The 10,997-nt window shown below is 38.2% G+C and overlaps 1 protein-coding gene across 1 annotated transcript; it reads left to right on the top strand.

Annotated features, from left to right (window-relative positions):
* The first annotated feature begins 1,223 nt into the window (after nt 1-1,223).
* On the top strand, nt 1,224-10,779 carry LOC113505544 (serine protease snake-like). The gene is made up of 10 exons (XM_026888315.1): nt 1,224-1,421; nt 2,542-2,639; nt 3,712-3,806; nt 4,426-4,559; nt 5,218-5,369; nt 6,133-6,236; nt 7,373-7,525; nt 8,418-8,547; nt 9,391-9,525; nt 10,537-10,779. The coding sequence occupies exons 1-10, from the start codon at nt 1,364-1,366 to the stop codon at nt 10,702-10,704; spliced, it is 1,227 nt and encodes a 408-aa protein (XP_026744116.1). The 5' UTR covers nt 1,224-1,363; the 3' UTR covers nt 10,705-10,779.
* Nucleotides 10,780-10,997: the final 218 nt, after the last annotated feature.

Here is a 10,997-nt window from a genome sequence, read left to right as displayed (position 1 = left end):
TAGTAACTTAGTATTTTTAATGCCACATTATAAAAAAAAATAAAAACAAACAATTTCGTCTAAAAAATATTTGTTTTATTTTATCAACCCTTATCACTTAGGGATCACTTAGTCGATTCTAAAACCTACTGAATACGCATATAAAATTTGGTAAAAATCGGTTAAGCCGTTTCGGAGGAGTACGGTAACTAACATCGTGACAACGGGAATTTTATATATTGTTTTATATATTGACTAGCTGTTGTCGTCGAATTCGTCCACGTAGTTAGAAGATCTTGAACCATTTTCGCAGAGCCTTCAAAGATTAATGATTTTCCCGGTTTTTTACACATTTTCCATTATATCTTCACTCCTATTAGTCGCAACGTGATGTTATATAATCTATAATATAACATCACGTTATACGTTACACTATAAGCCTTTCTTGATAAATGGTCTATTCAACACAAAAATAATTTTTCAATTTGAACCAGTAGTTCCTGAGATTAGCGCGTTCAAAACAAACAAACAAACTCTTCAGCTTTATATATTAATATAGACATAGAGTATAGATGAGTCACTGTTTGTCACAAAACAGGAAAAATATTTAGGCAAAAATATTAAGGCAAAATATTAATAAGTTAAATTAATTATTACTCATATTGTTTTTGAGAATATTGTATGCTTAATTTAAATAATAGATGCAAAATATAAATACGGTAAGAATATTTTTTGTGTGTTTTTTTGTCCTGGTAAATACGACCATAGGAATTTGAATAAAATTCATGGATTTCGCCGGTACCCAATAAAGACATACCTTTACACGACTGCTTAAGAAGGGGAGTCATGTTTTTGAAACTACATATAACCGAAATTATAGCGGTAGAGGTCACAATGCCAAACTCTATGCTAAGTTTCGCGGGTTCGATCCCCGAGTAAGACAAGCGATAATGTTATCCACGAATGCATGTCCTGAGTTTGGGTGTCTTTGTGCATGTGACTTGAATGTTTGTGAAACCAACTGCGTTTCTTCATCCTTGCTTTTAACCAACTATGTTGGGATCAACTTCCTTTCTAACCGGATTCAGCTAAGTACCAGTGTTTTACAAGGAGCGACTGCCTATCTGACCTCCTCAACCCAATTACCTGGGCAACACGATACCCTTTAGTTAGACTGGTTGTCAGAATTACGTGAACATATGGACCCCTGCGACACAAGTAATAAATTAATTGATGCGGGAGTCGTTATCTTTAAAAAAAATATGCAAAACCTGTCTTGAAATATAAGATGCTTTGTTTATAAATTGTCCTCAGTTGTCTACTGCCAGTCCGAATGGACGGTCGTTAAGTGAATTATTTATGTACGAGAATATTAATTTAAATAATGTTCAAGCTGGTTTTATTGTGCGTTGTTTTCGCGTTGAATGAGGCCGCATATGAAGGTAAACAATGTTTTTTTTAAATGTTTTTAAACACTCACTTTTCTTGTTTGTTTGTCGTTCCGGTTGGATTTTTGTAACTCAATTTTGAGGCACTTCCCGATAAGCTAGCAGGCTGATATTTTCAGGGTTGCTTCAAAACCGATGACAATGCAATTTACAGCTATAACGACGGCTGGACAGATTTTGATAAAATTTGAATGGAAAATCATTTCAAAAACGTGAAATTTTTGATTTTTTAAATTAAATTTTAGTAATAGAAGAAAGGATCGGTCAAGTGCCAGTCAGTGGCGGTTTTCTTATAAATATGCTACAGAAAATGTGACATATAAAAAAAAAATCTATAAAAAAATTTGTGGTCTTGCTATCAACGTTTATGTGATTCAGCATGATGGCAGGCGGGCAGAATCATAATCGAGGTTAAGCAAGGCATGGTACCATTATAAATCATGATGGTTGACACTCTATTTAAATGGGACCCTTATTTTTGCGAGTTCTTTTTATGCTCGACGAAATTTATTAACTTTAGTTTTCGTTATAAAGATACAATTTGTCAAGAACCCGTTTCAAAAACTAGCTGATTGACTAAGATGCGTTTTTTTTCCATATTATTTGAAGCAGGTTTTTTAAATCGATTTTTTTGTTATTTTCCTCAAACATCTATAAATTTGCATCGCATCGTAATCTTTAAAATCAATCGATTTCGTATCAAGCGTAGTTTAACGTGTATTTAAACTTGATACGGTTGGTCTGTAGATGGGTGACCATCTATGTCATGACAAGTTCCTCCGTGTTTCTGAAGGCATGTTAAATTGTGTGTCTCTTCTGGTAATAATACATCTTTGACTGCCGTTATGGGTAGTCAGAAGCTAGAAAATCTGACAACCTGTCTAACTAAGGGGTATCGTGTTGCCCAGGTAACTGGGCTGAGGAGGTCAGATAGGCAGTCGCTTCTTGTAAAACACTGGTACTTAGCTGCATCCTGTTAGACTGGAAGCCGACCCCAACATAGTTGGGAAGATAGATCTTGATGGCGTGCAATTGGGGATTCGCATGACCAGCGGTGGACGAATATGGGCTGATGATAATGGTGATGATGATGATGATGATAATTATGTTTCAGGTGATCTGTGCGTGGCAAATGGATTAACCGGGAAGTGTATAAATGTCAATAACTGTAAGACAGCAATACAAGATATTAAGAATAAGAAGAATCCTGAGGTAAGATACAAAACAAGAATAGAATAGAATAGAATAAATTTATTTGTTTAAACATAGGTAACACATAAAAACTCTTAATAAAATAAAAAAAAGTCTCACTATGTTTCGCCTCACTTGGCCTACAAATATTTGCTTAAAACTATTACAACCATGAATTCAGACATAAACACTTAACTAAAATTAGGCACATTTAACAAAATAATTTAAAGATAATGTAAACAAACACAGACATTTTTTTTTAAATATTTAAGCATATTTAATAATTAAACATATTTAAGATCAATGTAATAAACAAATCAGAATTTGCACTCATTTTGTCATTATTTTCTTAAAATTTTTCATCTAAGAATTCGGTAATAGAATAGTAGGCTTTTTGTATTAGAAAATTGCTAAGTGAACGTTTAAATCTATCTAAACCATTCACATCTTTAATGATTCTAGGAAGTTTGTTATATACTTTGGGTGCCATTTCCACAACTGAACCGATTGTAATGAAATTTGGTTAACCGATAGACTTGAGCCTAGGAAAGGACATAGGCTACTTTCAACTGGAATATGTTGTACAAATAGTTTATATGATGTAAAAATTGATTACTTGACGGTCTGTGACCGTGACTGCTATACCGGAGGTCGTGGGTTCGATTCCCATCACACAAACAAATGTTTGTGTAATGAGCGCGATAATTTGTTCTGGGTCTGGATGTAATTTATCTATATTATGTGCGTATTTAGAAATATATAAGTATGTTTATCAGTTGTCTAGTACTCATAATACAAGCTTTGCTTAGTTTGAGACTAGATAGCGTTGTGTGAAAGTTGAATACAAAATATAAACATTGATATTACTTCATCTTGACGACCTCCGTGGTCGAGTGGCGTACGCACTGTTTTCAAGGTGTCGCTAGCTCTGAGGTCCCGGGTTCGATCCCCGGTCGGGTCAATGAAAAAACTCACATTTCTACATTGTCTCGGGTCTGGGTGTTTGTGGTACCTTCGTTGTATCTGAATTCCATAACACAAGTGCTTTAGCAACTTTAATTGGGTTCAGAAAAAATGTATCTATTCTTCCCAGCTATGTTCGTTTTCCGGAGTGGACCCGATAGTGTGTTGTTTGGATAACGTAGTTAAAACAATACATAACAAGCCAATCTTAACTACTACCAAGAGGTGAGCAATAAGTAATTTAATTACCAAAATATGGTGACACTTCGGCCCAAAACACTCATGAAAATTACGGCCCAGCGACCTAAAATCATGATGATAAACTTTTGACTGCACGGACCGCCGAGTGGGTTCGATTCCTGCGTAGATCAAGCATTTGTGTGATCCACGAATGCTTGTCCTGAGTCTGGGTGTCTTTGGACATGTGACTTGAATGTTTGTAAAACCTCCCGTGACACAAGGATTAAATTCCTTACTGCGGGAGTCGAGGAAAAACGATTTTTTTGGTTTAAATAATCCCGAAAATTTAAAACTGTCATCGAATAATTAAGTTATTTATTATTAAAAAATGTATATTTTTTGCATAAAATGCTTAATTTTAGGCATAAGAAATACTATAAAATAGTTTAGGCTTTTACTAAATCAAAGTTCTGGGCCAAATTACTTGCACCTTATTTTAGTACATTGGGTCATTATACAGGGTGGAAGAGACGTCATACCATTTACGTGGTCCAGGGATTCTGGAAATGATTCATTTCAAACCTTCATCACCCTGTATATATCGACCTAAATTTAGGATGGGCCTTACGAGGCCTGATGGTCTTATTCTATACCGTAATTTCAGACCAGTCTCTAAGCCAGTAGATTCAGAGTACGTGCCTCCAGTGTATGACTATTACTCCACGGACTCTATGGGCGCTTGTGAGGCCATCTCTCTGGACAGGACATCCAAGAAAACTGGGAAGAAAGCTTTTGACAGTAAGTACTTATATAGATAAAAAAACGTTTTGTAGTTTGGTTTACAAGATCTTTTTAAATCTCGTGTTGTAATAAATAAATAATAATAATAAATAAATGCGGACAACATCACATACATTGTTCTGAACCCAATGTAAGTTGCTAAAGCACTTGTGTTATGGAATTCAGATACAACGAAGGTACCACAAACACCCAGACCCGAGACAATGTAGAAATGTGAACTTTTACATTGACCCGACCGGGGATCGAACCCGGGACCTCAGAGCTAGCGACACCTTGAAACCGGTGCGTACGCCACTCGACCACGGAGGTCGTCAAGAAGCAATAGAAATGCATTACACGTATTTTTTTTAACTAGTTGACCATCACGGTTCTGGAGATAAATGAAGATGGACAGACGGAGTCTTAGCTTAGTATTAGCTCTCAAGGGACCTGAAGTTCTAGAAAATCTAGATCTAAGATTTGACCGAAAAACTAATATTACACTGAATTTAATTAAATTAAGAGTTTCATTACAATTGAGTGCTTTTTGTATCAAAGATTAATGATGTGCAAGTGTACGTAATTTACTAAGATATTTTTGAAAAAAAAAAGGCCGGTCTGGCCATTCAAAAGATGTGTGGGTAAAATTTTCAAATTGTAATTTTATCTTGTCCAGAATGCATCGAATACCAGGAGAAGTACGTGTACCCTTGTGAGCGAGGAGTGGACCTGCTGGGAGGCCTCAGCAGGAGCAGCAAGTGTCACCACAGCGCTGATGACCTCATCACGGGAGGAGTTGATGCTGCACAGCACGAGTTCCCTCACATGGTAAGACTTCCAAATAATGATATTAGTTATCTCATATCTATATGAGATAACTAATATGCACAATGCACATTTCTACATTGTCTCGGGTCTGGGTGTTTGTGGTACCTTCGTTGTATCTGAATTCCATAACACAAGTGCTTTAGCAACTTACTTTGGGTTCAGAACAATGTATGTGATGTTGTCCGCATTTATTATTGTTTCTTATTTAATACTAAACTTTTGAGCATGATGATATATCATGCATTTCGACGCGTAGGACAAGCTTGTGTTATCCATGAATGCTTGTCCTGAGTCTGGGTGTCTCATGTATGCGACTTGAATGTTTCTGTATCGTGTCGGGGTACCAAGAATAAATTCTTGAATGAATTGAAATGTTCCATTTGGGTTGCGTTTTCTGGAGGACGCATTTCTTTTTAATTTTGAGAGTCAGTGTAAAATTAAAACCAAGTTTGTGGGGTTGCCACCCATGACTCACGACTGGTATTTTGAAAATATTGTAATCCCTACTAATCCCTACTATCCCTACTAATATTATAAATGCGAAAGTAACTCTGTCTGTCTGTCTCTTCCGCTTTCACGTCTAAACCACTGAACTGTTTTAATGAAATTTGGTACAGAGATAGACTTGACCTTGAGAAAGTTCATAGGATAGTTTTTATCCCGGACTTTTGAAGAGTTATCTGGGAAACGCGATATAACCGACCTCGACGCGGGCGAAGCCGCGGGCGAAAAGCTAGAGACTTATATTTTATTTTATCATCAGGCTTTGATCGGGTTCGTAATCGATGGCGAGCTAGAATGGCTTTGCGGGGCCACCGTCATCAGCGAACGATTTGTCATCACCGCCGCTCACTGCACTAACTACAAGTAAGCAAACCGGCCCACTGTTGGGCATTTTTTTTATTGAGACTAACCCGCCGCACATGCCCGTCATTGCAACTCCTATAAGCAAGGATCTACAATGAAACCAACGAAACCCACCGAAACACTTAAGTTCGGTGTGTCCCGGGGGGAACAATTAACTGCCTTGGAACCCGCAACGAAATTAATCCGAAATAGTAAAAAGGAGGAGTTAGAAAAAATATTTCTACTTCCCTCCATGGCAAGCGGGAGACAAAGGAAGAAATAGCTGTTGGGCATAGGAATGTGTTAACATCGGTCTGTCTTAGCATCACAGCTTCAGTATTTCGGAAGGCAAGTAATAGTTCTGCGCCTGATCTCTGCACAGCCGTGTCGGATTGCCGTGCCATCGCGCTATGAGAGTGCGGGAACAGAGAGTGCTCCTGTGTTTATGCACACACATGTGCACTATAATATGTTCTGCAGTTGGCACATGTCTTGCCAGAATGACCTACATATCAAGACTTCACACATCCCTAACGAAACCAAAATAATTCATCATTGTCCTAGCCTTTTCACAACTATGTCGGGGTCGGCTTCCAGTCTGACTGTATGCAGCTAAGTACCAGGGTTTTACAAGGAGCGACTGCCTATCTGACCTCCTCAACCCAGTTTCCTGGGCAACACGATACCCCTTAGTTAGACTGGTGGTCAGATTTTCCAGCTTTTGACTACTCGTAACGACTGTCAAAGATGTATGAATTACAGCCGGGACCAACAATTTAACATGGCTGAGGAAACTTATAGATGGTCACCCACGGATCGACCGTATCAAGCGCCCTTTAACCTGTGATCGATCCACTTGTTCAGTTGTTGTTTAGCCACGAGCTCCTCCGAAATCTATCTATATCTATACTAATATATAAAGCTGAAGAGTTTGTTTGTTTGAACGCGCTAATCTCAGAAACTACTGGTTCAAATTGAAAAATTATTTTTGTGTTGAATAGACCATTTAGCAAGGTAGGCTATAGGCTATATAACAACACGCTGCGACTGATAAGAGCGAAGATACAATGGAAAATGTGGAAAAAGCGGGTAAAATTCTAACCACATTGACGAAGTCGCGGGCAACAACTAGTAATTGATATGCTTGTTATTTACAGGGGCCCTCCGACGTCTGTACTTATAGGTGCCTTGAGGAGATCTGATGAATTCTACAAAAACAAGATTTACAAGATTGGAGATATCATTCTGCACCCTCGCTACGTGAGGTCTAGCAGATACAACGACATCGCTTTGATCAAGACACAGAAAACGTAAGGCCTAGTGAAATTATAATTGAACTACCAAGACCAAGGTATGATCTAATCCCAGGGCGAAAAATGTCTTTTTGAATTTGTTAAAATTATCACTTGCGGAAAGCGGTGTAAGAAATCGTCGTGAGATAAACTTCTGTTCTGCTTATACAGAAAATCGGACTTGACCAACTATTGGCACTGTTAGAAAGTTGATGGATTACCACTTTGCTTTACAAAAATTATGCCCATTTACCGAAAAATGTCTTAGTCACCTGTCACGGAATCCTCGGACCATTTCAGCTCCAAGGTCAACCTACAAGCCTTATTCATAATCCTTATCAGCTCCTTAATTTAGGTGATCACTGAAAATCAGCGCCGAGTTATGGTCCGCGCCATAGCACGGACAAGGCTGAGTGGTCAGCTACTTGTCGCAGTTGACCTTCCTACTACTATTATAAAAGCGAAAGTTTGTAAGTATGGATGTATGGATGTTTGTTACTCTTTCACGTAAAAACTACTGAATGGATTTGAATGAAACTTTACCACAATATAGCTTATACATCAGAATAACACATAGGCTACAATTTTTGAGGTTTCTAATGTGATGTCGTAAAAAAACACATTTTTTGCGCTTACATTGCAAACGCTGACTGAATCCTACAAGATAGATAGAAGATAGATAGATAGAAGGCAGGTATAAATTATAACTTATATCTTCTAACCACGCGGACGAAGTCGCGGGAAACAGCTAGTTATTTATATTAAAATGTTATTTATAACTTTGTTTGTATAAGTATCTGTGATAAATAAATATTTTTCTATCTTTCTTTTTCTTTCTTCAACGTTTTTATAAGAAACTCTTAAGGTCCCAACTTCGACTCACATTTAACTGTTTCTTATTTTCTTTCAGTATTAAACTGGATCAGTTTGTGGTGCCCGCGTGTCTCCATACCGGTGATGCTGTCAAAGATGACCTCGTCATCGCCACTGGTTGGGGACTGACCGCTGAAGAGGGGAATAATTCTGAAATCTTGCAGAAGGTAATTATAATTTTTAACACTGGCAGACCTGTCCATGAATGCGTGGACGTCAAGTGATGGAGAAATAAGTATCTTTATAAGGGGTGAAGAGCTTGTGGCTAAGCTATAACCGCATGAGTGAAACGCTCTCAGGTTAAGCTATGCTTGATGCGGTTGGTCCGTACATCGGTGACCATCTGTGTCATAACGAGTTCCTCCGTCTTTCGGAAGGCACGTTAAATTGTGGGTCCCGGCTGTTATTCCTACATCTTTGACAGTCGTTACAGGTAGTCAGAAGCTTGAAAAGTCTGACAACCAGTCTAACCAAGGGGTATCGTGTTGCCCAGGTAACTGGGTTGAGGAGGTCAGATAGGCAGTCGCTCCTTGTAAAACACTTGTACTTAGCTGAAACCGGTTAGACTGGTAGCCGACCCCAACATAGTTGGGAAATGGCCAGGACAATGATGACATCTTTATAAGGGGTGTCAATCCGTGACTAAGCTGAATTAAATTTTACTTTTTCCTCAGGGCCCCAATTCTGCTATTTACAATGGCCGATGATTGAATGAAATTTGGCTTAAAATGTCAATTTTCGTATTCTCTTCAGCAATTATTAAAAATAATTGTAAATTCAGTACGGGAGGAAAAACTCAAGTTCAATACAATTATTTTCAATCATCCAATCATTGTATTGGCAAAATGATTAATAGAAAAGGAATAATTTCAAATTTAATCCAATGGCCATTCAGTCATCGACCATTGTAAAATAGCAGACTCGGGGCCCAGATCTTTTGTACGGAACCTTCCATACCGTGTTTCCGACTCACACTTGACCACTTTTACATGCAATTTGTGTTTGTTCAGGTGACTTTAGAAAAGTTCATGCCGGCGCAATGCGCGAAGAAGTACTACCCAGTGCGAGTGAGTTTGGAGAAGGGCTATGACGCAAAGACACAAATGTGCTACGGACACAAAAGTGCTTCGAAGGACACTTGCTTGGTACGTATGCTCAGAAGTCTTCAATAGCCCACTGTTGGGCCAAGGCCTAACATCGTTTAAAAGTTTCTTGTCTGTTGCTATTCTTAGACTTTATTTTTATAATAACTATCGTGAGACTGATTCATTATTAAATGAGGTTTACTCACGCGTATTTTTCGGGATAGCCCGACTAGTTTCGGACCCAACCTTAGTCACTGCCGCCGCGTCAGCTCATGGTTAAGGACTCCGTTTGGGTCCGAAACTAGTCGGGCACCCCCGATAAATACGCATGAGTAAACCGTTACATCATTTAATATTCTTAGACTGATAGGATAGCCGAGTGGTTGAGGTCACCACGCCAAACTCACTGAGCACGACGTGTCGCCGGTTCGATCCTCTCGTAGGACAAGCATTTGTGGAATTCGCTAATGCTTGCCCTGAGTCTAGGTGTCTTTATGCATGTGACACAAGGATTAAATTCCTTAGTGCGTGAGTCGTTGTTATTAAAAAAAGGAAAGGAGCAAGTTAAATGCCACTTTTTAGCAGTCTCTTTATTATTAATTAAAATTCATGCAATGTTTGTGATTACGTTTTATTGTTAATTTTTGTAGAAATTTAAGTACAACGTAAGCACTTTTTGCCTGAAACACAGGTTTTTTACCTAGTTTAGTCTTATTTTAGTTAGTACTCTATATTACTTAACTAGCTGTTGCCCGCGACTTCGTCCGCGTGGTTAGAAAATATAAGTTAGAATTATTGAACGGAAGCCCTCGAAGATGAATAATTTTCCCTGTTTTTTCCACATTTTCCATTGTATCTCGCTCCTATTTGTTGCAGCGTGATGTTATATAGCCTAAAACCTTCCTCGATGAATGGTCTATTAAACTCAAAAATAATTTTTCAATTTGAACCTGTAGTTCCTGAGATTAGCGCGTTCAAACATATAAATTCGTATAGAGTATAGATAAGATTTTATTGTAAATAGCCTTTAAGATATGGAAATAAATGATTTGATTTGAATGTGTTCACCAGGGCGACAGCGGCGGTCCAATCCAGATTAAAAGCAAGAAGATTGAATGTATGTACACCATCGTTGGAGTGACGTCGTTTGGTGGAGTCTGCGGTGTCCGGGAGCCGGGGATCTACACCAGGGTGGCTCACTATGTGTCCTGGATTGAAAATGTTGTTTGGCCTAACTAATAAAGGAATATTAGCCATAGAATAGAGGCGCTTTTTAGGGTGGATCAAAAGTTTTGGGCGTTTTTGGAAAAAATGTAAAGTATTTAATAAAATAATTAATTGTATTAAAGAAGTTAGTTAGTAAACGAAAAAACACTATTTTCTATTCGCCCTTTCAAAGTCTGTCTTACGAGTATATTTGTTGGTGCACTAAAAAGGTTGACAATCTTGGTGTCTTTTTATATAATAATAATAATAATAACCCCCCCGGGGGGATCACCTTGACGTGGTGGGGGGGCTTCCGGATATAAGGT

The sequence above is a fragment of the Trichoplusia ni genome, chromosome 26 (assembly GCF_003590095.1).
Source record: "Trichoplusia ni isolate ovarian cell line Hi5 chromosome 26, tn1, whole genome shotgun sequence".
NCBI lineage: Eukaryota > Metazoa > Arthropoda > Insecta > Lepidoptera > Noctuidae > Trichoplusia > Trichoplusia ni.
The sequence above is the reverse complement of the archived record's forward strand: the minus strand, read 5'-3'. Positions and strand labels throughout refer to the sequence as shown.

Coding starts and splice junctions, on each gene's coding strand:
- LOC113505544 (XM_026888315.1), top strand. CDS start 1,364: ATGTTCAAGCTGGTTTTATTGTGCGTTGTTTTCGCGTTGAATGAGGCC. Junction 2,640..3,711: donor AGAATAAGAAGAATCCTGAG/GTAAGATACAAA, acceptor TATTCTTCCCAG/CTATGTTCGTTTTCCGGAGT. Junction 6,237..7,372: donor GCTCACTGCACTAACTACAA/GTAAGCAAACCG, acceptor TGTTATTTACAG/GGGCCCTCCGACGTCTGTAC.